The sequence below is a fragment of the Cryptotermes secundus genome, unplaced genomic scaffold (assembly GCF_002891405.2).
Source record: "Cryptotermes secundus unplaced genomic scaffold, Csec_1.0 scaffold135, whole genome shotgun sequence".
Lineage (NCBI taxonomy): Eukaryota > Metazoa > Arthropoda > Insecta > Blattodea > Kalotermitidae > Cryptotermes > Cryptotermes secundus.
In genome coordinates this window covers 716,146-744,081 of record NW_019730104.1, presented here as the reverse complement: position 1 = coordinate 744,081, position 27,936 = coordinate 716,146, and the positions used below count along the sequence as shown (strand labels likewise).

At 36.9% G+C, this 27,936-nt stretch overlaps 1 protein-coding gene across 1 annotated transcript in view; it reads left to right on the top strand.

Moving 5' to 3' along the window:
- The window catches only part of LOC111866027 (vitellogenin receptor), a 91,150-nt gene that overhangs the window by 51,159 nt on the left and 12,055 nt on the right, over window positions 1–27,936 (top strand). Inside the window, exons 18-31 of the mRNA XM_023854519.2 lie at window positions 366–518; window positions 1,792–1,913; window positions 3,218–3,342; window positions 5,739–5,926; window positions 9,185–9,289; window positions 9,602–9,712; window positions 12,363–12,579; window positions 14,581–14,768; window positions 16,757–16,873; window positions 17,855–18,097; window positions 18,434–18,586; window positions 21,274–21,511; window positions 22,956–23,193; window positions 26,257–26,440. Of these exons, the coding sequence (XP_023710287.1) occupies window positions 366–518; window positions 1,792–1,913; window positions 3,218–3,342; window positions 5,739–5,926; window positions 9,185–9,289; window positions 9,602–9,712; window positions 12,363–12,579; window positions 14,581–14,768; window positions 16,757–16,873; window positions 17,855–18,097; window positions 18,434–18,586; window positions 21,274–21,511; window positions 22,956–23,193; window positions 26,257–26,440 (2,382 nt within the window). The remainder of the gene's footprint in view (window positions 1–365; window positions 519–1,791; window positions 1,914–3,217; window positions 3,343–5,738; window positions 5,927–9,184; window positions 9,290–9,601; window positions 9,713–12,362; window positions 12,580–14,580; window positions 14,769–16,756; window positions 16,874–17,854; window positions 18,098–18,433; window positions 18,587–21,273; window positions 21,512–22,955; window positions 23,194–26,256; window positions 26,441–27,936) is intronic.

Here is a 27,936-nt window from a genome sequence, read left to right as displayed (position 1 = left end):
AAGGCATATATTACAAGTAGGTTAATAACCTTCACTATATAATGTCACTGCATTCTAAATGTTACGTGATTAGCTGAGGAAAAGGAGGCAACCAATGCAATGAGTGCACACAGTGGTAAAGCCATGCCAAGTCAGTCATTAAATAATCTCTGTTATGTATTGATATACTCACTAAAGAAACTGCATACATAATTCATTGAGTAATTTTTATTACATAAAAGATAAATGTAACAGACAAAAAAATTTTAAGTGAAAATGCATGTGTTTATTTGCATTGACCCAAGCTATCGTTAGAAATATTCATTTTGAGATTAGTGATAAGTAGGCTCCCTTGTGTACTGTTATCATATTTTATTTTTTGACAGGTATGGACCAACATAAATTCAGAACTGAAATTGGTTCTCCTTATGATATTTCATCACTGGCTCATGATATGTTTTGGACACACTGGGGACTTCCTTACATTTACTGGGTGAATAAATACAATGGTCATAGTAGAGTGAAGCGAATACGTATTGGTGAGTGTTATAAGTTATAGTATATATTTAGTGTTATAAGTATATGTACATTCATCCCCAGTTTTCCTTTGTAGTTATGGATCTGGTGTGCCCAGGTTTGAAAATCCCTTATTTTTTTTTCTTTTGGTAATAGAAAATCTGTTAGTGCATTGCATTTTGGAATAATTATGGACCTGAAGCAATGGGTTTTGTCAGATTATATGTAGAAAAATATGTTGAAATAAAAATTATAAATTGTACAGAGAGGAAGGTATAATGGTGGACCACAGATGTGCAGTGTATAAGTAGAAGACTACCTTCCTCAATGGGTTGTAGACAGGATTGGAAGCCAGCTGAGTTGAAAAGTAAATATGGTAGAATTATTTCTGTATGCATTTAAGAAATGTCAAGTTTATGATATAGTTGGCCATGAATATAAAAGCTGGGCTGCTGTAAGGGTTAATTTGTAAAGCTCTGGGAAGATCTAATTGCCTACTTTCCTTTCACCATACTTTGGGTATTTGATATGACAGGCAGAAAAAAATTCAGTATGCATGTATAATGTCTGTAAAACAATAAGTTTCAGAGCCTGCAGTATTGATATTACTGATAGGTGAGATTTATGAAGTATGCCATTGAGATGGCTTAGGTGAGATGGAACTCGTCAGCTTTCAATGAAGATCCACTGAAGCATTCAAACGTGGCTGGGAGAAAGAGATTTCACATGCAGACAAACACAGACTCAACACAGACACACACGTGAACAAGATGATCTCATAAGCCTAATTTTAATTTTTCAAAATGAGAATGAGCTAAGAATGAATTATGAAGGAATGAAGAAAAGTATGAGGGTAGTGTTCTTGGTCAGCAGTAATTATACAATTGGGATGCTTACTGTATAGGTATCTGGCACGCAGTAGCGTAGTTGAGTGAGGCACTGCTACAAGACGGAAAGTCACGGGTTAAAGTCCTGTTGAGGTCATTGGATTTTTTTCAATTGACCTAATCCTTCCAGCTGCATTATGGCACTGCGGTCAACTCAGCCTCTAACAGAAATGAGTTATCAGGAATTTTCTGGGGGGGGGGGCATAAAGTGCAGCCAGCATGTAAGGCTGACAACCTTGCTGCCATCTTTGAGCCGATTGTCTAGATAATGTGGGACCCTCAATGTCTCACAACCCTATGGGCCTCTGACACCTCTTACAAGGATAGCTTTACCTTTTTTACTGCATAGATAATGTCTGTAATATGGATTCATTCAGCACACAGTATTTAAGAAACTGCTTTATTTTAGATAATGATGTAAATGCACTCAAGTTAGTAGCAGTACGTAGCACCCGGGCAAAACCAAATCATCCGTGTCACAGAAAGAATGGAGGATGCAGCCATATTTGTGCAGCAGTTCCAAAACGCGCAGTAAGTAAAACAAATTTTAATTTGTAAATTTCAATTGTAACTGAAGAGGTGGGGGTGTTTTAAATGGCAGTGAATATAGTAAAAACTGGATGACACAGCCTTCTTAAAGTTTAGCAAGAAGTAAGGAATACTTTTCAATTCCTCTTGCATATACTACATATGAGAAAGTACAGGAAGGCCCAAAAATTAGTTAACTGGTTAGTAAAATATGCATTAAAATACATTAGTATTTTCTCTTACCGAATTTACAAAAATTGTTTGAAATGAGATCCTCCATGTTCAGTGAATTTACAATGCTCTGATACCATTTTGCAAATTGACTGGCAGGTTGAAATCTGAGAATTCCCATTAATATGAGAGACTATTTTAGGTTAAATGAATTTTGGTCTGCTCTGTATTTTGATGATGAAAAATCAGTTCGAAGTATTCTTATGGACTTCGAAATTTTCAGACCTCCTTGAATACAAAAAGTGGTGTGAGAACTGCCCACATTCAAGCAATGATACTTGAGCTGCCACTGTAACGTTTGCTTGAATGTTAGTGGTTCCCACAGTAGTTTGTAGCATGCAATCTGTCTGTCTATAACCGTATGTATGTACCACTATGTGTTGGAATGAATGAATGAATGAATGAATGAATATGTATGTGTGTAATGTAGGTAGGTAGGTAGGTATGCCTGAATCATGTGTGAATGCTGAGATGGATTTTGTTCATTTCAGTATTTTAAGTTTGTCCATCCAAAGTTTGTGCCCGGTCAATCTGAACATTCTGCCTTCAGAAATTAGGACTGTTCAGATTAGCCCCAAAGCACAAAATGGCCATTTTCTCAAAATGTCCTAATAATTTTGATTATATCTCAGTAATTTATGGAGACATATCCCTAAATAAAACTGCATGGATGATATCTTCAGGAAAGTAATGATATGCATGCTAGGGCCCCAAAAGTAAATGCCAGTTTTCTCAAAATGTGCTTTACTGGTCAGATTAATTTAATTTTTTTTGTATTTGGCAGCAAGCAGTAGTCTACTAAATGAGAAACAGTTCTGTGTAACATAGCCAAGTAGTCAGGGTCAGTCACGTGAGAAACCATGTGCAGTGTCCTTCCTCTGTTTTTTGTTTTCATTTAGCTGAATTTCCAGACAGAGGCATGGGAACATAACAGTTATTCCATTATTTCCCAGTCAATCATAGCCAATGTCTGTATAACTTTATTGGTTAATGAAGTGGTATCAATTGTTTATGTAAGTTTGAAGAATGATCCTTCAGGTTCCTTCTAGATTATTTCCAAATGTAAATTGTTGCAGGTTTGTTTGTGCCCACTTGGAATGAGGCTGACTCCTGATAATAAAACATGTTCTGCATTTGTTCACTGTTCTAAAGATATGTTCAAATGCATAACTGATAACATCTGTATTCCTGCCAAGAAGAGGTATGTTTTGCATTTTCCCTTGTATATGTCATTATAGATAGAAGAATTAGAAAAACAAAAATTTATTATATTCCTCTTTTGCTGTCATAATGTAATTGTATAATATTTGAAACTTAAATTTTTACTATTATCAAGAAGTATTAGGATGGTAGACAGTGAAGGATGTAGTAGTTAATGACAAAATATTTGAAAACACTAGGATTTTGTTACTGAAAGTACCCTGAAAATTAAAAAAAAAAGTCGAAATTAGAGTATGGTCAGCTAATTTAAATATACAGGGTGTCCCAGGTGTTTGGTGCCATACTTCAGGAGCATACTGAGGGTTCCCTTTAGAACAACTTTGAAATAGGAACCCATGTCTGCAAACGTAAAATAGCAGTGCTAGGGCTTTTCATATGGCCGCAGATGGAATAGTCCAGAGGTGTCAAGTCTGGGGATTGGGGTGGCCAAGGCACTGGGCCTCCTCTTCCTATCCAATGACCATGAAAAGCAGCATCCAGGTAGTTTCGTGATACAATGCTGAAGTGCGCCGGCGCTCCGTCATGGTGTATCCACATTTGCCTCTGCACAATCAGTGGCACGTCTTCTAGCAAAGCTGGGAGGATACGTTCCAGACACCTTGTAAAAGGGCCAATTGAGTAGTGGTGGTAGGAGGAAAGGCCCAGTCAAGTGACCGCCAATAATACCCACCCAGTCATTGACAAAAAATTGCGCCTGGTGGTAACCAGCTACAGTAACGATGGGGCTTTCATCAGCCCAAACGTGGCTGTTTTGACAGTTGAACCAACCATCCCTTGTAAACTGCGCTTCGTCTGTGAATAACATGTGATTCAGGAAGTTGGGCTGATGTAAACCCTGGTTCAGTATCCACTGACAAAATTAACTCGTACAAAGTCAACTGGACCTACGCCGTGTACTTGTATTGGGTGATACGGATAAAGTTGCTGTTATTACAGGATCCTCCAAACACTTGATTTTGATGTCCCCACAATCTTGGCAATGGCATGAGTGCTGGTGGATGGCTGTTCCTCTATGCAATGCAGTTCAACATTGAGGCGCTAAGTTTAAATGAAATGATTTTAAATGCCACCCTAGCACTGCTATTTTATGTTTATGGACATGGGTTCCTATTTCAAAGTTAATCTATAGGGAACCCTCAGTATGCTCCTGAAGTGTGGCACCAAACTACTGGGACATCCTGTATAGGATGGATGTTACGATTACAATTTTGAACTTCAGTATTTAGCAGTCAACCACGACCTCCAGAAGAGTCATAGTAAAGAAGGAACACGAAATGAATGACTTTAGACAATATTAAAGTATAGCATATTTTATTTCCTAATGTATTGGTGTATTACAGTATAATGTATGACTTCTCTACATATTTGTTTAGCATGTGTAATAATTACGGATTTTGAAGCCTTAATTTTTACTGTTTATTCATTCATTATGGTTTTGGCCTCTTACCAACTGTAATATCACCTCACATTGAGTAGTTGCTTATGAATTTAATGTTTATTTTTAGGGAAGAATTAGTCTTTATTATTTCATTTATAATCCCTTCTGCTGGATATGCCTACAAATGTAACCTGTATATAATGGCAGTATTGTTTCTTTTCAACATTACATTGATACAGATGGAGAATGTGTAACATGAAGTGATTTTTATATGGATCATATTTCTAATTCCCTTCATCTTGAAACAATTCTCAAATCACCATAACCAACAAAGCTTAAGATTTTAAAAACAGAGAGGCTTGTCGTTCAAGTTCAGGAAGTTTTCCAAGCCTTTGAGCTTAAAATTTTAATGAATTATCTTTCATTTTTCGTTTCTGTTTAAACCACCGATAAAAAATACATTTGTCTTTGACCCAAGCAGTTCTTATGGTATGCAGGCAAAGCTTCTGCTGTGCTCTTTTGTTAAGCATGTTTTATGTCAACAAATTTGAAATTTCAAAATATATCAGATACTTGACCTATACTTAACTTTAGTGTGAAAGGATTAGCAAGAATATATACTTAATAAAATGACATGCAAGTTATTCTAAACAGTGGGCACATTTTTGTAGGTGAATGCAAGCCAGATTAACCAAAAACCAGTAGTACAGCTACTCTATAATCAATGTCAGGGGGTTTCTGTGTCATATAGTTACTGTGAAAAGTGTAACAGCAAGTATTGTAACTCATTTAATTAAAGTATTCTAACATTTGTGAGCTACCTTGGGTAATAGTAATTAGATTTCAAAATTGCTTTTGCCGTGGATCATGTCCTGGCTCTCTGGGTTCAAATCAGACACTGTCCCCTGAGCTAAGAAGACCCAAATTTTTAGGGTATTTTTGAAATATAACTGAAAAACTGAATGTAATTGCCATTGACACTGACTACAAATTTATAGGTGTGACGGAAAACGTGACTGCCCACATGGTGAAGATGAACTAGACTGCAAGTCAAATAAGTGTTCAGATAGCCAATTCGCTTGTAACAGTGGACAGTGCATTTCAATTGGTAAGAAATGTAATGGTGACAAGGACTGTTTGGATGGAAGTGATGAATTTAACTGCAAGCCTGTAGAATGTGACAAGGGTAAGTTTTACCATCATTGTAAAAAGCAGTTTATTTGCTGGATTCTAACTGTGGTGTATATAAACGTTTTATTGCCTTTGTTTGAGGGTTGGAACTTTAATAGTGGCAACTATTTATCTGCAACTGATACAAAATAGATACATGTTTCAAAGTTTTACTGCCCTTCAGTGTTGTCACCAGCAATGTGTACAACCTGTTGCCAGTGACGTGGAAGTCTTAGGATACCTTTAGCAGCGCCTGTTGTGTTGATAGTTCGAATGGAGCGGTTACTGCCTGAAGAATGTCTGGAACAGTTCTGAATACCAATGCCACAAAGTGGTTCCTTCATCTTAGGAATCAAGTCGAAGTCACAAGGGCTCAAGTCCGGGGAGTATGGTGGATGGTACAGCACTTCCCAGCCCCATAAATCCAACAAATCAGCCACAGCTTGCGCTGCATGTGGCCGAGCATTGTCCTGCAAAATGATAGGTGGATTCTGCAGAAAGTGTCACCACTTCTTTCTCAAAGCTGGTCGCAAGTTGTATTCCAAAAATGAACAGTAATACTCCTCATTGATGGTATGCATTAGGATAACACCATCAAAGTCATACACGAGAATCGCCATAACTTTCACATTGCTGGGGTTCTGACAAACGTTTGATTTTTGTGGTGACCCATAATGACGCCATTCGTTCGATTGGCGTTTCATTTGTGGCTTGTATGATTTGGCCCATGTCTCATCCAGTGTAATGATATGGCATAAGAAAGCCTCTCCTTTGCGCTCATAGTGCTCCAAGTGGTTATGAGCAGCGTTGTATCATAGCCATTTCTGCATTTCCATCAAATCATGCGGAACTCCTTGTGATGCAATTTTTCTCATGCCCAGGTGTTCCTTCAGAATGTGAAGCACAGTCGTATGCGCTGATCCTGTCTCTCGGGCCAGCTCATGAATCATATGGCTTTGATCACTCTCCAGTAAAGCAGAAAGAGCATACACTTCTTCGCTGACACTAGGATGACCTGGCTGGTGCGTGTCTGCCACATTTTGGCATCCCTCATTGAAGGCTTTTACCCACCTTGCCACTGTTCTGTAAGGCAATGCAGATTCCCCGCAAGCCTCTTGAAGACCTTGATGACACTGTCGTGCTCTACGGCCTCTGGCACATTCAATCTTTATCCAACTCCGTTGTTCCTGTTTCAAAAACGTCATGACAACACCACATTAGACTGCCAGCTAACACAAGATTCTGTTCTTGTCACTGCGCATATGCGTGATGTAGGAAGGGAGAGTCTGTTTGCTCTAAGGTAAGGCAGGTATGTAACTAACGTGTGGTATAAGCAACATTATTTGGTTCCATTGCATGGTGTCTCTACAGCAGTGTTGCCACTATTAAAGTTCCAACCCTCGTACAAGGTCTTGTGTTAAAAATTCTTTTGACCTTCTGCTTTATTTCACCCATTAATTTCTTCAGCAGATGTCATATTTTTAATTTTAAATATTTGAATATATATATTTTATGAAGATGTAAGCATATGCTCCACAGATCCTGTTCATGCACTTTTTTAATCACTTTGTGGTAAAATGCAGTTAAATTAAAACCTTGAACAATGCCAAGAAACTGGATTGTATTAAAAATGGTAAATTATAAAATAAAAAGATATAAGGAAGTGCTACTGATCATTTTTTGGTGGTTTCAAAAGTTGGGAGAGACTGTTAGTATGTAAATGAGGTGCACAAAAGGTTTGGTATGTAGAGACGGTAAGCGACAATATTGGATTGAAATCTCAGATAGGTTGGCAGGTTTGGAAAAGAGATGCTGATTGGGATATTAATAAAGTTTGGGAAAGTATTAGAGAGAAAATAATTTTAGCTAAAGAGATTCCAGGGTATTATGAACTGACAAAGCATAAGCGATGGTTAGTTGAATGTTTGAAACTATTGGATCAGAGGAAATAAGCCAGATTGCAATGGTTACACGATCCAAGCCAAATAAATTGGGATAACTTGAATAATATGAAGCCAGCAGGCATTTCATGAATAAAGAGAAGGAATATGTGAAAGACAGAGTTAATGAGCTTGCAATGAATAGTAAGAGCAAGAACATTAGAGCCCAGTAAAGGAGAATAAATGCATTAAGAAGGGTTACCAACCTAGAAGTAACTTAGTGAAGGGTAAGAATGGTGATCTGCTTGCAGATTCCCATGTTTTGAATAGACGGAAGAATTATAATCAGAAATAATTATTTCTGTTCTTTTCATTTCATTTATTTACATGCCACAAATCCATTTCAAGGTATTAGGACCCAGGATAAAAACAATAGTCCAATATAACAGAAACAATATATAATATAAACAAGTATGTATCCATGATAATTATTGAATGTACATAGGGCGAGTGATGTTAAGCAGATAAAAGTATATAGAGCTGAGCTCTTAGTACGTGACCCTACTCCTCTTAAGTTTAAGTGCAAACGTAGAAGAAATTATTAGGGATTATCAGTCTGGGTTTCAATTTAACAGATCAAATACTGTACAGATTTTTTTGCATTCATAAGTTACTGGTGGNTTGAAAAATTGTGAGAGACAGAAGTGTCGGCGGGGCGCGGAAGAAGTTCAGGTGAGATAGTACATAAGCTAATCAAGACTCCAAGAAAGCCAGGTAGGAGTGTAGTATTGTACCACATTCTCATTGAGTTTGGTATACCCATGAGACTTGCTAGGTTTATTAAAATATGTTTAAATTAAGCCTGTAGTAAAGTCTGTGTAGGAAAACATTTGTCTCTTTCCTATTAATAATGGTCTGAAACAAAGAGATGCTTAATCATCATTGCTTTTCACCTTCGCTTTAGAAGACACCATTAGGAACGTCCAATAAAATGAGTTGGGTCTGAAATTGAATGGGACACATCAGTTTCAGGTCTATGCTGCTGATGTAAATCATTGTTTTTCAGTAGGAGATAGCACAAAAATGTACACTGCAGATGCATTCCTGCAGTTTTTATTGTATGTTTTACTGTTGCTTTCCATCGACAGACTCTGATCTCAGGTGTAGATCCAGTTTCTGAAATGCCATGTTCTTTAGAATATTGGATGGTGGACAAAGTTAAAAAAGCCCAGTAATCTTGACCATGTAATTTTAGATTAAAATTTATTTTTCTATCTTATTGCATTCAGTAGTATTTAAATTGAAACACCAACATTCTTGTATGGAAACTTAGTGCTGCAGTTTGAAGTACTGTGCAGTTTGGTTTCATTGCTCATAATTATATGATTTATCAGATACTCAGTTTGCGTGCACGTCTGGTGAATGTGTTGTCAAGAGCTTGCACTGTGATGGTGCTGTAGATTGTGCAGATGGATCAGATGAAGAAGACTGCTTTGAAGGTAAGGAAGTTATTGAACAAGTGGCTTAACACTTCTGTTTCACATTTGGTAGAGCTGGCTGTCCTGAGAGGTTTTACATGGTTATTTACAGTTTCTCGAAGCTAGTGCCAAGATAATATTTCAAATTAAGCCATGACTCTTTCTTTCCGAATCTTCCCAATTTATTATTCGCTTATTGTCCTAGCACTCAATACTGTGTGTTCTGAGTTACCGACAGCATCATTAAATAAACCACAAAGAAATAAACCGAATGTTTTGTGATGAACTACATTTTGAAACTTGTTGGGATCTAAGTTTCCATTTCTTTTGCAGCTACTTGCAAACCTGATGAATACAGATGTGCTGTTGGTCAATGCATTCATAAGGACTGGGTATGTGATGGGCAGTCAGATTGTGTGGATGATTCAGATGAACGTAACTGTGGTAAGTTGCTCAGTAGTATGTAATGGAATGTTTTTGGATGATGTATGTACACATGAAGTAGAAAGTTGAATTTCCTAAAACTTAACTTTGTTAAGTGGACATTGTTGGCTTTATTCAGTATATGATTATGTGTAGTTTGTCATCCACATCAAAAGTTATAATTTTTGTAGAATAGGATGGTTGTTTTGGAAGGTTTTCAACTATTTGAGTGTGAAGTATGTAGCCATAATGAATGAAAGTGAAAATTTGTTTAAAAACTTGTGTTCAAGACATTTAAGACAATTTTTAATGATCAATATTAGAGTTTTTAAGGTAGTTGAATAAATGTCTCATATCCTTTCAATTTTTTTTTTTAATATTTGGGTATATACTTCTTTAATTTTGATTCTTTACCCAAAAAAAGAATGGAGGGGCAGATGCCTGGTTTTCTGTCCCTGCTGGCCCATTTATGCCTGTTTTCATACATTGTGTGTGTATATTGTGTAAAATGTACAACCATCATATGTTGTGTTGTGGTTTGATGATTATGATATTTGTAAATAATTTAGTGGTATGAATTCTATTGTAAAAATATATTATCCCCTACATATAAAATTAATCTCTTGAAATGTATTCAGTTTCAGCAGTAGTCCCCCCCCCAGTGTAACTATGTTCCCATAATTTTAATTGTTAATACAGTTAAACATGTTCAAAATAATTGTCATTCGTTGCTTCTAAAAACTTTTACACTTGGAGACTAGTATTGGCTGTTCTCTGGCAGTGCACATTTCATATTACTACTGTAATACATAACCTCCAAATGTTAAGAATCATTGAGAGCACTGAATTATGTGAGATAATTGCCCAATAAAGGGAGGCTGTTACTCTTAAGATTAATGATAATATGAAGAGGTGGAATAGATATAAAAATTTAATCCAGATTAGTAAACTAACATAAATCTTGCTGAATTGTCAACCTGGAATTGTTGCAGTGTCATGCTGTACTATTTACTTCTGGCCTTCTCTTATATGTTATAGCCTTTGAGGGACACTTGAAAGAAAATCACAACTTACACACACACACACACACACATACACGAACTTGTATACTTAATCCAACATTCGTCCATCGATGGCTGAATCAAGAGATGTAAATAAGACCTTAAACAATAATATGTACATGACACATAAATGACGAAGTGAGTAGAGTCTAGTATAACAAAATATAATAGTTTAAAAAGCAGACGATACAAAAAACTACAAAAGTTAAACATGATTAAAGAAACATTTTATGAAAAGAAACTAATGATTTGATATAAATTCCTTTAAGCAGACTTAAAACCAGCTGCACTAAATATATATGCTATGTACTTGAAACGTTCTGGGAGGATGGCTAAATTTGTTATGTTAAACTTGGTAGGGTAGCAGTACACACTGACTGGTTTTGCTACCCAGAAGCATGTGAAGAATTTTTTCAGCAAACATTTATACTGCAATACCAGCTCAGGGATGCCTTCCATTGTCATTATCACTACCATCATGTTTCTATTTGTAACTATTACCAACTCTTAGCATGTATAAGGGCTGAATATTAAATTAGGCCTTTATACATAAGGCTGTTGCTGAATCACATCCAAGTATGAGAAGACGAATTGCCGATTTATATTTGTATTGGTCGTGCCACATGAAGTAAGAGCCGGTATACATGACAACACTCTTCTTGATGCTGTATGCAACATAGTTGGAGAAAGGCAGTATTTCATATATATGTAGTCATTGTAGTGTGTACCGTGTATCTAGTCTGTATTGTAACATAGACCACTCAAACCAGCTGCCTCTTCCTAAAGATGGAGAAATACTTTAATTCAGAATTGTGTTCCCTAATGAATGGTTAGCTTTGGTTAACCAGAACTATTGGCAATGCTGGAACATGAAAAGGGTAAGAGAGGGAAAAGTGACTGAGTAATCTTAAGTTGTAAACAGAAAGTAACTGAGAGGGATGGGCCACCCCATAGCTCAAGTGGTTAATCGCTGGCTTCCCACTGCAGCGGCCCGGGTTTGATCCCAGGTCTGGTCAAGTGGGATTTGTGATGGACAGAGTGGCGCTTGGGCAGGTTTTCTTCATCTTCATTCCACCAATTGCTCCACAATCACCCTTGCCTATCATCTGGGGCTGGTACAATAGGCCAGAAGTGGCTGCAGTACAAGGGACTTAGTCCCACCCCACTAGCAATAAAAAGAAAAACTGAGAGGGATGAGTTTAATCCATGATATTCACTGTCTGTATTAAAATAGAAAAACTTCAGTAATTTGCATATAATCGACCATATTTATTATTTTTAACGTAAATGCCATACCTTAAGGTTATGAGGTGTGTATGAAAATCAACCTTAAATTTAAAGGAATTCTTTGGTCAAGTCAGTTACGTACTATTGCTGATTTGTGTACCTGGTGTTTTTTAAATCGTATACTTCCACCTACTTGGATATAACCTGATAATATGAAAATTGTTGCTAAATATGTTGTAAGTGGATGTGAACTACTGTAGGTGCTGCCTAATTAAATTGCTCACCATATTTTAGTTAACCTGAACCTTAGTTTCTTGGACAACAGTGATGTGACACAAATACACACAAATTTAAAACAACTTAAATTAAAATTATTATTTCAGCTCCTGTGACCTGTGCATCTGGAGCATTTTCCTGTAGCAATGGTCGCTGCATTGACAATAATCTTCTTTGTAATGGTGATGATGATTGTGGAGACAGATCAGATGAAGAGCCTTGTGAAACTGTAGAACATAACACGCCCTCAAGACCTTGTTTTTCTGAGGAATTTAAATGCATTATTTCTGCAGATTCATTTACTTGTGTTCCTACAGCAGCTAGGTAAGTCAGTTCAAAATGAACTTGTACATTAACAATTAAATTAATACTGATAATAGAATCTGAAGGTTCAATACAGCTAACACAAACCCTGCTATTAGTAATTCCAGCTACCTCCCTAACGTTCACAAACTGTTTCTCCTAAAATCCTCTTTGATGTTATTTTCAGATCTCCTTTAGAGTCTTCAGTTGTGTTTTATATGTAGGTACACATTTTTCGGATACAGCTCATAATCATAATTGTTTGCTGTTTTTTTTTTAATTTTATTCTATGGTCTATGTCATTAGAAATGTCCACAAATCCAACAGGTGATTGAAATTGAATTTGACAGATCAGCTTCTACTCGGTGCTGATGAAGCTACTAAACATAAATAACTGTAAAGACCACTGAAACTCTGTTAGACTCTTATAAAGGGGTTGGTCTAAAAGTACATACAAAGAGTACTCTATGTTCTTCTCTTGACCATGTAATACAGGACAAAATTGTAAAAAAAAATGGTTATTAAATCTTTAAGATGTGTAAAAATTCAAATATTTGGAAATGGTACCAGCATATTAAAATTGCTTTCACGAAGAAATTAAAGAGTAGATTAAATCTGAGGTTTGTATGCTGCCATTAAATTCAGTGTGTGTTGTGTCACCTGCTAGATTAAAACACGGAAGTATAATTTTGTATGTTGTTTTGTGAGGTGTGAAATTGAGCTTATGACCATTGAAGTGATTAAGCTGCCATCGTAGCAAAGCTTGCAAAGCCTGTACTGAGAGAGGACTTGTGTATAGTGCAAAAGGAAAAACTTTCAATAAAATACTAAATGTGCAATTCATACACTTCATGAAAGGCCAATCATATTAATAAGAGACAAACCCATCTTCTCAACAGAGAGAATGTTACATAAGGACTGTTATTGCAAGGGTTCAGTTGATAAGAATCTCTGGTCTTGGTTCTCAAGGGGCTTGATGCCAAGAAAAACTGCCAGTCGTAAAGTAATTTTGACTTTAGAGAGAATCTTGTGATGGCAGTGAGAAGAGTAGGATGTTGGTATGAGATGGCTGCTGGCCTTTGAGTTAGCCAATGGAGTGGAGTGAGTCGGTTGGTTGGTGGGCGAGTGACTTACAGGACTGCTGCGGTTCAGTTCTTGTGAGCTGTTGCTGTTAGAAGCTGGTAGCTGAGCCATTGGACAGTTTGGTGACCCAGAGGAAGGGGAATGTCTGCTGTATGAAGCCTTTACCAGAAAACTAGTGAAGACACAGCAGACTGAGAAGACTTAGTATGTACTGTAGTGAACTGCAGAGTGTAAGAATTATTGATAGTGCTACAGTTACTTATAGTCACTAAAGCAGCCTTCGTAGTCTAGGGGTAACGTTCCCACCTCATGACTCAAGGTACGCAGGTTCAAACCCGGCGGAGGTCGTGGAATTTTTAAGGGCGGAAAAATTCAGGGAACAAGTCCTCCAGGAGGGACTTTAAGCCGTGGGTCCCATATCATAGCTTTACGGCACGTAAAAGAACCTCATGTCTCAAGGGGACCTCTGAGCCAAATTCAGGACATTTCCCGCCCAACAGTAGTCTCTAACGCCTCTGGTAGATGGGGGAAGCATCGAGATACCGCTGAGCCAGTAGAAGCCGAACTCGCTGGCTGAGTCGGGACTGATGGCACGCACCAGTACCGGTAGGGTGTAGAGACTGGTAGAATATCATGGGGACGTACAATAGACCAATATTTGGTCTAAGTGCATGGGGAAACCCACCCTCTCCAATAACAACAACAAACAACTTGTAGTCACTATCTGTAAGTGTTCAATAAATCCAATTACCAATCCAAACATGTCTATAGTCGCTCATACACGTGACAAATGTCTGAACGACTGCTGTAAATGATGAATGAAAACACAGTTAACTGTTGATCAGAGGGAAAGTAACAGCTCCTTTATGTTACTATAAATATGTAACTTCTGCTGAATGCAAGTTTATTAATGTCAGAATTGTAATTGTTGTGTTTCAGATGTAATGGTTCAGTTGAGTGTCCACTGGGGGATGATGAGAAAGACTGTGAAATTTGTGAGGATTTTGAATTTAAATGCCACAATGGAAGATGCATTCTTGATGATTGGGTATGTGATGGAATGGATGACTGTGGTGATGGTTCAGATGAGGATATTTCAAGTTGTCATAATCAACATACAACCGAAGGTAAGCATCAGTATACATTTATAGCCCCAGTGCAACCCAACAGGGCACATTCAGAATATTTTCCTCACTTTTTGTACCCTGTGATGCTCTGCCACTGCACATCTTGTATGCATGTTCTGTAAGAAACAGGTGGTGCTAGCTGTAACCTTACATAGACTTGTGACTTGCATGGTTTAGAACCTACATTGCTGATGCTGAAATATGGACCAAATTATGAACTGTATATGAAGTGCTTACATTTGGTGACACAAAGGGCTTACTGACAAAGAGCATAGTTCATTGTTTGCGAATGACAAACAGGTAAAGGTGATCTGATATGGGTTACTGTAGCTGAGATGTACTTGAAGAGTTTTCTAGTACTCTCGTAAAATATATCAATTATTCCCTACAGCTCTGTCATCCATTATTCAGCTGTGATTGTTGCATGTAGGCTGTATGTAATGCACACTCCATACCAAGATTTCTATCTCTGTGTTTTAGTGATAGGACTTCACAAATTGGGAAGCTCGAAGTAAGAAAAGTATAATGCATACCCAGTCCTTTGCTGGGAGACTGTCTGGCTTGAGATCTCAGATAAAGGACTCGAAGTCCACTGAGCATTTTGATGCTGTTTTTACAGCATTTTTCCAGCTCTGTGGCAATGACAAATTGGTACAGTCGCTAATATTTTGGTGCCTGTGATGAACCAGACCTGTCATTTGACATGGCAACGTTTGAATGTTCTTGTTCTAGGATCTGACCGTACAGATGGGATGCAACTTGCCAAATAATCTGAAAGACTGCTGGTAGACTCTAGGATAGTTTCACACACATTCATACTATGGTCTTTAGGATCATGACACCATTCAGTATGATAGGCATGGACCATTGTTTTGGAAGAAAATGCTACTTTTGTCTTCAGGATAGAAATGTGCAAAGCTTGGAAAGTGGCAAGTTCTGTAGAAGTAGAAGGGAAAGAAATAAGTAATGTGTTATAAGAGATTTTTTGCCCACTTCTAGGACCAGGAACAAGGTGACTTAATAGTCGTGGTGTTGCTGATCATAGTCTTCATACCTCAGTCGGTGCATGTTCTGCCAGATGCTTCCCAGTAGTCAGTTCTGTTTCATTGTTTATGGCTAGATCTGGACAGATACGTGGGTGGTCAATTAACTGGGTTCATCTGTTGTAGTGGTGATATGAGATAAAGATGACACTGAGTCAGTGGAGGAAGATTTCATCTCAAATAATGCAGTGTGAGTGTAGTGGACGTAGCACAGGGTGGAGTACGTGGCAGAGCTAGGAGATGCATCATGCTAATTGCACTTGTTAGAAGTTCAGGTAGTGATTATTCAAGTAGGTACATGAATAATCTTGACACAATACTATGGTTATTAACACTCACTATCACACTGGTACACCACCCAATATATGTGATTACAAGTGTAACTTGGTTTATTTTGATTTGTTTCTACCGCAGGCATGCTCATTGAATGTATAGTTAAATTTTGCAATAGATTGCAATTGTACTGAGAGTATTAATTTTGTATAACTTAGAAGAATGCATGGCCTGTCTGAGTGATGAAGGCATGTTCCCATCTTCAGGGCTGAAGAGTAGTAAGCCAGGAAAGAAACGGTCATGAAGATAGGAACAGTATTATATCCCAGAAGATAAACTCTTCATAACGGCCACTATGGGATTTTTATTCTCATGTAATACCATCTTACCTGAGTCTGTTGTATGTAACCAATTATAAGAGGCAAAGTTTTTGCAATGCCATAATCTGTGTTTTATGTGTTTGAAGATTCTTTTTACTGTATTTTATATTGTTAGTGTTGATAGTTTTGGAGAAATTTATATTCTCAGAAAGGTGGAAAACATTTTAAGCGCTGTCATGTAGTTTGGGTCACGAGAACCTCTTATATCGATTTAAATCTGATAAAATAGAGGTTAATTATGAATCATGTGGTAGCAAAATTCAACCGGTACTTGTACATAATTGCTTTCTAGGCACTACTGATCCGTGTATGGAATATTCTTGCAAGAATGGGCAGTGTATTTCGATGTCTTTAGTTTGCAATAAGGAACAGAATTGCCGTGATGGTTCAGATGAAGGTGGTCAGTGTGGTAAGTGTAATGCATAATATAAATGAATATAGAACTGTTGGAGATTATTCATATAATAATTTTAACATAGAAACTTAGTTACGAGAAAAACATCATAAACTAAGAGCTATGCGTCTTTTGTTACATGATGTAAATTTTTCATAATGTATTTAGTGATTCGTTGTAAAGAAAGACTACAGACAGCCCTCAAAGGGTAGTATATTTTGGGATTACTGAGTTTCTCTAGTTAATCCATCGCCTAATATTCCAAAATAATGCAGATTTTTTAAAATTGATCTCTTTCTGCCTTTGGTAAATACATGTGGAGGAGACATCTACTCAGTAGGGTCCTTTATAAAGAGCCAGTCTCAAGTCACTGGACTGAGTTTTCGCATGACGGCAGAAACTGATCCAGTTTCCAAAATATATTCCTGCAGAGTACCAGATGATAGAAGAAATCCAGAAATTCGACAATCCAATGTGTAATAAGCCACCATTATGACCCTTTGATACTGAGTAGCATAGTTTGTTACACAAGACAGAAATAAGAGTGTTATTCATGTTGACTTAGTCATTGGTGTACTAAATCATCTTTTTACATCTGCTGTACATTTTTATTCAAAAGGTATGATGAATATACCTATACAATAAGTAACCTGTGTACCGTGAATCAGTGATATTGCATAACATACTAAGATTACAATTTTGTGTTAGAGGTAATATTGTTGGAAGTTGGCAGTTAACTGAAAATCGCCAGTTGAAAACTTAGTCCTATATCTGATTACTTATACACTATCTTTGTTACTGTTCTATTGTGGAAATCATTCCAGGCTATGGTCAAAATTATCTTGGAAAAAATACTTTTTTAATGATTAGGAGAAACAATTGCCATGTGTTGTGTGATTAATCTGTCTGGTCTTCCAATTAGACAAACCTGAAAGATCTTTTGAAGTGTCAGGTTTTGTACAAACATTTTTGTCCATTTATGTTGATCAATTTCAGATTCATCATGTGGTCCAGGATCACCTTGTAAAGACATTTGTCATCCTACACCTGGAGGTCCAATATGTGACTGTTCAGAAGGTTACAAATTACAAAATGATGCAGCTGGGTGTGTTGATATAGATGAATGTCGGGATAATGATGCATGTGCTCAGGTGTGCAATAATACACGTGGCAGTTTCTTATGTTCTTGTGACCCCGGCTTTCAGCTTCGATCAGATCGTGTATCTTGTAAGGCAATTGGTAAGTTAATGTTTTTTCAGGACAGTTTACTCTCACAGTAACACAGTGTGTCTACGTGAATGAGTTTCTCTTATTAAATATTTTTGTGCTCCTGGAGTTCTGTTGACAGATAGCAAGTGGGGATTTTATTTAAATTCCCACACTGGAATGTTTTTTTGAAAACTTCACTACACTTCATTCTTATTTGTCAAAGTGGCAGTTCACTTTAACAACCTCATTACTTTTCTACTAAACAGGCCCCAGCAATGTACCCACATCTTTGTTATTCTTGCATTTGATTTAGAAATATGTTATCTAATGTAATTTTACTCAAACATATTCATGGCATTTTCACAGGAAAAGCAATGCAGTTCATATTTTCAGCAGGACATCAAATCAGAAAAGTATCACGTGAACTTCGTTTCATAGATGTAGTGTTCACTGATTCTGGATATGATGTAACAGGACTGGATGTGGATTCAGCGTTGAGTCAAGTGTACTGGAGCATAGGTAATAATTACATAGTTTGTGTTAAATTGCTTTGATGAATGTCAACCTAAGAGGATGCTTCATAACCATCACTTTTCTTGCCTCACTTTAGAATATGCTATTAGGGAGTATTGAAATGAAAGGGGACACATCACCTTCTCATCTATAGTATTTATGGTGTTTGTATATAGATCACTGCAAGTTGTTGAACGAGATGTCGTGGACATCTTACAGAGGGTCCAAGTTTGATTGTGGGGCTGTCACAGCATCTCACTGTAAATATTTAACTTGTTATGAAATGTCATGAACAGCTTCATACAGATTCTTTGGCACTAAACTAATTAATTTTTTTTTAATTCGCTTATTGGGGGGTGGAGTCCTACTGGATCCACTCAGGAGAGTGGCCACTGATTGGCCTATTGTAGCCTGTCCCGGGTGATTATGATGATGGAGAATTTGATGGAATGAAGATTGGCAGGGGAAACCGAAGTACTCGGAGAAAACCTACCCCAGCGCTACTTTGTCCACCACAAATCCCACTAGACCAGATCCAGGATCAAACCCGGGCCACCGTGATTGGAAGCTAGTGACTAACCGCTTGAGCTATGGCGTGGCCCTTCTTTGGCACTAACTGAGCAATGAGAGAATGAGAGATCTGAAACTAGGAATGTTATGAATCTATAGGGCAGGTTCACTAAAATCAATAGCAAAAAAAAATAATTAGCGGAATATAGCTAAGTGAGAAGTATAGGAGGTCAGATGGGACTAGAATAGTACTTTTCTATGGGATGATTGGATTTCCATCCAAAAAGATTAATTAATCTCTAAGAATAGGCTTTTTCAAATGTTTGTACAAAAGAATCATCAGCAATGAAGAGGGTAGAGTTTTTAGCATGTTGAGAATGAAAGGTTTCAAAAATGCACCCATTAGCTGTCTTGCTGGTCTCCCACTATCTCCATCCACATGTGACAACTCAAGATTTGCTGAATAGATTTTCCTGAAATTTGATATTACAGAGTTCATTGGAATTTGTCAGTTCATTCCTTTTATTTTTTTGGTTAAAATTGAACCCCCGGTTTTTATAAAATCTGCCACTTTGCCAACTTTTTCACTTATGGCACAAAGCTGGAGTCAGCATGCTTATTCAAACCACTGGTACCTGCCTACACCACAATATAAATAATTGGCACTGTACATGAAATTTAGGAGTTAGGATAGCTCAATTCATATAACAATGGACTATGCAGGATGGCTGGGTTTCAATTTCTGGCAGGGGAAAGATTTTTTTCTTCTCCACAGCAACCAGACTGACTCGGGCTCACACGTCCTCCAATTCAGTGGGTATCATGAGTGATTTCCATGGGGGTAAAGCAACTAGGGCATAAGCTGACTGCTAATTAGTGCTGAGCTAAAAAATGGTGGAGTTATACCTCCACTTCATGGGATAATGCACAGGGACACCATTACCGTTATGAAGACCTACGTGTGTTCTGTGCTCATCTTGAATAATTAACTAGATATTATGTGGAGTGAAAAATGTTTGGAACAAAAATGGAAAAGAAAAAAGTGAAGCACTCAATATGCTCAAACTTTTCAATAAATCTTGAGGTTTCTGAAATAATTAAATGAAAGTGATATTTATAATATGTTATCTCATTACACAAGAACTGCTGGACTGATTTTGATAGCATTTTATAATGGAGGTCTTGAACAGATTTGTCAAACCACCTAAACTTTCATACAGATTGGTGCAATAGATATACTTAAATACATATTTGTATGTGACCAAAATGTCTAGTGTTTGAGCTGGGAGAGAATTTTTTTTTAATTTAAAACAGGCTATTCATACTATGAATACTATGAATAGTATAAATCACTGCACATAGTCAGAAATATTTTTTCTCTGTATTGGTTAAATATTCACCTTCTGAAAAAAAAAAAAAGTTTCAAACGTGCCTTTATCTTGGGTAAAATGTTTTTATGCTTCACATTATTAATAATTTTCTTTGGGCTTTATGTAAAGTTGGGATATGTACAAAATTGAATTTACCAGAATTACATTTCTGGCAACTTCTGGTGTTGACACTAAATACCAAATTTCATCATCTGATGCTTGACTGTGAAACCAGACATTGTGATGTACACAGTCTATGCATTAGCATTAAAATTCATGCAAAGAATGTATGAAAAAGGTGAAAGAAACACTGAATGAGCTTGCAAGTATTGAGAACAAAAAGAGAAGTGCTAAAAACCAAGACTCTGTATGATAAAGATAAGAATGGTAAGCTACTTATGGATTCGTACAACATTAATTTAAAATTACTTTCATGAGCTGTAAGAGGTACGTGGCACTAATGAGGTTGTGCAATCAGAAACGCATACTATTGAGTCATTATTACTTTATCATGGTTCTCAAGCAGAGGCAGATACATGTTATTGTATCTATTTATATAAAATGATAAAAAGGTTTCACTCCTAGCATCAGATGTATACCGAATTTTATTCTGCATTTTTTCCAGGGTAACTCCATAATTAAAAGAAATCATTTGGAACTGTCAATGTATATTCAGACATAACGATATAGTGATCAGATTTTTATTTATCATAAATATATTGATTTGAGTAAGTGTGGCTTATAAGTGTTCTTTGTGTTATAATAATTCTGGAATATTAGTATCTAATTCTTAATTATAACCTCTGTATGCAGATGTAACAGGGACAATTAGTCGACTGTCACTGCTTGGAGGGAAAAAAGTTTATGTAACTGGCATTGGAAGTCCAGGAGACATTGCTCTTGACTGGATCACGAAAAATGTTTACTATGTTGAAAAAACCATTCCCCAGACAATACGAGTGTGCAACTTGGATGAAAAACGTTGTGCAACAGTGGCTTCTGTGGAGCAGACCTATACTGTGACCAAACTTGCAGTGGATCCCATTGCTGGGTGAGTTAATCAAATTGCCACCTATGTGGTGGTAGTAGTGATGTGACTAACATTGTAATTTCCATCCTTAAACACTACAAATTCTTCCATTATGGAGTAAAATGAAATTTTATTTTTACAGCCAGCATACACGTCCTTATAGGGGCTATTTGAAATATGAAATGTTAAGGTGAAACAACTCAAGTATATATGCATTTTTATTATACTGTACGCGGAGAGTAAAAGACTTCAAAATAAAAATGGTATCTCCTATTTACATAAAGAAAAATGAGTGCCATCACTATGGATTTTGTTGTTATTGTCAGTAATATAATCTGTGCTCATCAGATACTGAAAAAAAAGTCATACATTTAAACAGCACATTACCCCTAGAAAGCCTTTGACTTAAGAGAAAATTATTGTACAACATTCTCATTGAATTTGGTGCACCCATGAAACCCATATGGTTACAGGTTAAAATCCGTAAATTCTGTGAGTAAATATTCATCTGCTAAGTTTCCAATTCTGGACAGTCTAAACCAAGATTTTTTTATTGTGATTCCTTTTCAAGTTCCAATTAAAGGCAGGCCCAAGAGAAAAAGGAGCGGCCTTTTAGCTTCTGATTCATACTGCTAGAGGTCATTTAGTGGGAAAAACACAAATACCAGGTTATCAAATACTTGCTGTCATTCAGTCCAGGATTTTTATCTTCTGTCTCCTGTTTAGACACCTGAAGATTAAAATAGATAAAACCATCACTTACTCTCTTTTGTATGGCTTGGAAACTTTGAATTTGCTCCCTTGACAAAATATTGATGTTGTAAAATGGAAGGTGAGATCGGCTGATGGGACGATGAGAAATTCTTATAAAGTTGGTCAGAAAATCTGAAAGGAGTAGCTGCCTTTGTACTCTAGGAATAAATAGATGGATATTAGTATACTGGATCTGAAGGGAAATGTGGATTGACTGGATATAACTGATTTGGGGGTGTCCAGTTGCCACTCTTTAACACTGTCTGCACCCTGAATTGACAGTGTTAATGGGGTGAGTTCATTAACATTTTCATTCTAGTTCTTCTCAATCTAATGATGTATTCAGTTTATCCCCTAACCACAAATGGACAGTTTGAGCCCATTTTGCCCATGCTGCATATTAATATTGTATGTTACAGAAATGAGTACCAGGAATCTTCCTGGGGATAAAGGGTGATGGATGCGTGAGGCCAACAACCTCATTGCCATCTGTGAGCTGATTGTCTAGAAAATGAGGGAGTCTCGACGTCTCACAACCGTATGGGCCTCCACAACCAGTTACAGGGATAGTCTTACCTTTCATGTTACAGTGTAATCTTTTATTTTATTATCCAGTCATAGGAATTTGGTATTTGACATGTTCAGTACTGGAGGTACTTTATAAAATGTGCTGCAAATATCATTTGTATTTATGATATTCACATTATTCCAGATATTTGTTTTGGGCAGTGGAAAGCAGCTGGATTTTTCATGTGCCCACAAGTGACATATATCGGTCTGACCTTGATGGTAGAAATAAAGTGAATCTGGGAAAATTCCGTTTCATGTTTGTGAGTGGTCTGACATTGGATCTGGTACGAAGGAAAATATATTTAGCTGATGGATACAAGCACTCGATTGAAAGTATGAGCTATGTAGGAATGGATTGGCATGCTGTTATAACTACTGAGGTAAGAATTAAATTTTATTTTTAAGTCTTGCAAAACTGTGAGTCACAATAATTTGATCTCTTTCAGTGTGGTAATTTTACAATGACAGAAATGCTCTAAATGTATAAGATATGATTCTTTTCTTGTAGTAAAACATCTGAAACCTGAAGGTCATATACAGAATATTTTAATCCAAATGTATATCTCAATAATGCAAGACTGAAAATCTTTAACACTTATTCTGTCACAGATATCATCTTCATATTAAAACAATCAAAATAACTTCTATCACCAAGTTACTGAATTGGTTGCATGGTCAAAAGCCAGGATATTTATATGATAGACTACAAATTACACATGGGACCTATTAGCTGCAAATTTAAATGCAACTAGTAGATAGTACAAGTGGTAGTGAAAATTTTTGCTTTTATCTTTCACACTCCATGTATTTTATATGAAGTTTCAGGATTACACTGGAATTAGCTTAATGCATTAAAGCTGTAGTGTGAGGAATGCTATCTTTGTAGTCCCTGTCTGAAATAGTATCTTTATCTGAGGGTTTTGAAGTCCACAAACCACCCTCTATTTTCCTCTGTTTGTGTTACATGTGCATGGAATACAAGATTTCATACTACTTGAGCTATGGTATATGTCTAAAAGCAAAATATGTTACCTATAATTTAGTAAACACATGAACTATTGTCAGATGTTATAAATGCATGCGAGATATATCCAGGGTTATTGGTGAACTTGTATATTATTTTTGTAGTAATGTAAATACAAAGGTGAAACTGTCCCATTAATAGCAAATTGCAAATAAAATCCATTATGCCCTATTTAACAAGAATCTGAGGGCAAAAGTTTAATTTATGTAGGATCTATTGCTGCTTCTTTGTAGAGTTCTACGCAGTTATGGATGAATGAAAATATATTAATGTAGTTAATTTTTATCATGATGTACAAGTCAGTAAAACATTCTGCTCTTTGTATGTCCTTCACAAGTTTCAAAGAATTTGGTGTTTACCAACACTGATAGATGGAAATAAGCTTCAGACAGTTTTGTTGATTTGTCAAGCAGGAGTGTTATGCTTTGTAGAGAAAACTGAGGATTTTCACATGACAATGTAAAATACTGCGAGTGACTAAACAGTAGTTACAGTTTTGTCTAAACTGATCGAGCATTCTTGGTAATTCTAATAAGACGTTCATACACGGCAAGTTTAATGCACTTCTGGAATAAAATCCAAATTCATAACTATAACATTTATAATGATGTTGAGTGCTTTCTTCAGATTGTGTGAATATGGAAGATGAATGGTATTATGTCAGTAGATGGATGCAACCTTTCTGATCTACATTTTCTCAATGTTCCTAATCATATTTCTTGCAAAACTGTCCAAAGTAATGTAAAGGGAGGTTTTTTATTTTGTTGACTGGTTCCATGGCTCTGTGCTTCATGGTGACTGGTGCACTGCTGGCTGTGAGGCACATACAAATATTGCAGATGAATTAGCATGCTTGATGCCTGATAACTTTCAGAATGAAGTAGTTACAATTAACAGATCACAGGAGGTGTAAAAAAGGTGCTGTTCCTCTACACATAGATATCTTTTGCAATTAATCATTTTATTGCAAACATGGGTACAATGATCCTTCTTGCACCTACAGCACATACCCACTTTCACTGGTTGCAGCGGGATTCTGCGAGTTAGATGTATATTCTCTTAACTTCAGTTGGGATTATTTTGCGTATTTTTGTATCCCTGCAGGTGAAAGTACCCTTCATAAAAAAGAATGTGAATTGCGGATCAATCCCACCTTCCATGACAGACTGTAGAACCCAACTGGAAAAATGAACCCTGCTAGCTGAATCACTTGGCTGCAAGACATGGATTGCTGCTGTTTTGTAGGGTTTAAGCTTCAGCAGTTGTATTGCCCGTCTTGCACTAGACTCTGACACTCCTGCCTCTTCAACTAGATGTTTCTAGGTGTATGTTCAAGTCTGGCTCCTATGTCATCTAATTTCTACTTGCCAACTATAACTGAGAACAAACGGCTAATAGAGCTGGTAACTGCCACCCACTAATGGTAAACCGTAAACAAATTCCCATGAATGAACCGCACTGCTTGCCATGAAACATAATGCTGTCAGTTGGTCCACAAGTGAATTATTTCCTTTTATTCCACACATTTTCAGTGGTAAGGCATGCTGATTTATTGGCAAAACTTGTATGCGCTACGTGACAAGCAGCGCACCAGTCGTCATGACGCACAGAGCTGTGAGCCGGTCAACAAAGTTAAAAGAACTCTGTAGAATACATTCTTTAGCAGCAAATTTAGCCCTTAATGAATTTAACTGTCATAATGTATGCAGAAAGCTTGGGAGAAAATGTAATATTGAAATGGAGAAATGAAAGAATATTTTGCTAGCTAGTTGTCAGTCACAGCTTGTAATTAAATAATTTCCTATTGCAGTATAATTTCCAGTATGTAAGCATCCTGAAATATTGATTCTTAATAGATTTAAAACCTTGAATTGCTATAAGATATTAAATTTGTGAGTTGTTAATCGTTCTCAGTATGTCTTTGCCCTCATTAGTGCATCTACTCACTGTAGGAGATGAGAACATACACAGCGGATACTTCATTGTGGCATGTTGCAAGAGACAAAATAATGTACATAGTACCATTCATATTGCATTGCAATTTCTTACATTTTATACTGCAAGATTTCCTGCTAATTATGTTGCTTATACAACCAAGGTGAAATTTTATGAGTTCTCAAAGCTGAAATTCCATATTTGAACTGGTTATTGAAATATTAGGCACAAAGCATTATCAGTTCCACTTTTATGTGTTATTTTTGTCTGCTGACTGTAATTTTAATGTTAGTATCTGCATTCTTGATAATCTGAAAGAGCATTTTTGGGAAACTAGAAATTTTTTAGATTTTAGTTTGTGTTGCGTGGATGTACTTACTCCACATACTGGTAAATCTTCTGGTGCTATGGCCTTGCTAAAATTCATGTATTGCTTTATTTTGAAATCATGTTGAACCATAAGTCTTCACATTACTTGTTGCAGTATGTGCGAAACCCCATTGACTTGGCTTTATTTGAAGGAGTTCTTTATTGGTTGAAAGCTGGGACAGGGGAGCTAACAAGTTACAAACTTTATGGACCGTATGTGAGACGAATTGGAAAACTCCAGTTATATCATTATAATACTGAACACTTTGCTTTTCTTCAATCATCTGCACAACCCAGAGGTACAGTATTCATTAACTTGGCGGTTTGCAACTGGACTCGTGTGGCTTGTGCATTCAGAATGGTTTTCTTCTGTTCTCTGTCTTTGTATTTGTACTTGAATTGTTTCATATCCTACAGTGTCAACCTGTACTTGGATTTATGGAACCTAAATAAATTCAAATTCAAATGTCATAATACAGAGGACATAATTGGTGCAACAAATGATTATATGACCTGTTCTATTTTGTAAATGATTAAAGTATTTATGAATATTTTCACTGCCTATGCTGACTTTTTTTACTTGGATTATACTGACAAGCATTTGTGCTATAATCAAACCGTTTTCTTCTGTGGGTCGCTTATTATCATTACATGGGATATCCTGAGGTTGTAGACGGCAGAAATTAGCTGTGAATGTATTAAATATGCAGTCAGTCAGCAAGAGGTGGCACTTCATTTAGGGTTTGAGATGGGGCTAAGGACTGGAAATACATGTTATGAATACAAGTCTCTGTAGGACATTTGAAGCTCTGAGATTTAACATCACACAAACTAGCATTAAAACCTTGTTTCTATTCCCACGCTTACACTGCATGTTTCAGGCTCAAAACATGAACTTATTAAAAAGTCCAGACTATAATGCTAGGATTAGAAAAATATAGAACATATAAAAGTGTAGAAATAGGTTCGGTCTGAATATTTTATATGTGACTGTATGTTGATAACAATTGTATCAGTCTTCCATGTGTGCAGTCACATCATTTCTAAATATGCACGACATTTGCTGTATAATTTCATGTGAATGCTAATCTTGATACTTTGTATGATGGACATGAGCATGTTATAGTCACATACATGGTCTGTTCAAAAAGTATCGAAAACTTTGGGCAGCAGAAATACGTTTATTGATTTGGAGGTACAAAACCCTAATCCCCTTCAAAGTAGTCTCCTTGGTAATGTACACACTTCTCCCAATGCTTCTGCCACTGTTGGAAACACTTCTGGAACGCGTCTTTTGGAATGGTGATCAGCTGGACCATCGCATTCCGCATGATGTCTTCTCTTGACTCAAATCGGGTTCCTTTCAGCGGCATTTTCAGCTTGGGAAATAGCCAAAAGTCACACGGAGCCATATCGGGGGAGTAGGGAGCCTGACGAACCACAGGGATGTTGTGTTTGGCGACGAAAGTCTGAATCAGATGTGCAGAATGGGCGGGTGCGTTATCATGATGGAGCTGCCAAGTTTTTGCTGCCCACAGATCCGCTCATTTGCGCCGCACAGCATCATGAAGGCGACGAAGGACCTCCTGGTAGTATTCCTTTGTGATGGTTTGGCCTTGTGGTGCATACTCATGATGCCCAACCCCATGGGAGTCAAAGAAAACTGCCAACATGATCTTGACATCGCTGTGGACCTGCCATGCTTTTTTTGGCCTCGGGATGTCGGATGTTTCCACTGTGACGACTGCATCTTGGTTTCCGGGTCGTACCCATAAACCCACGACTCATCGCTTGA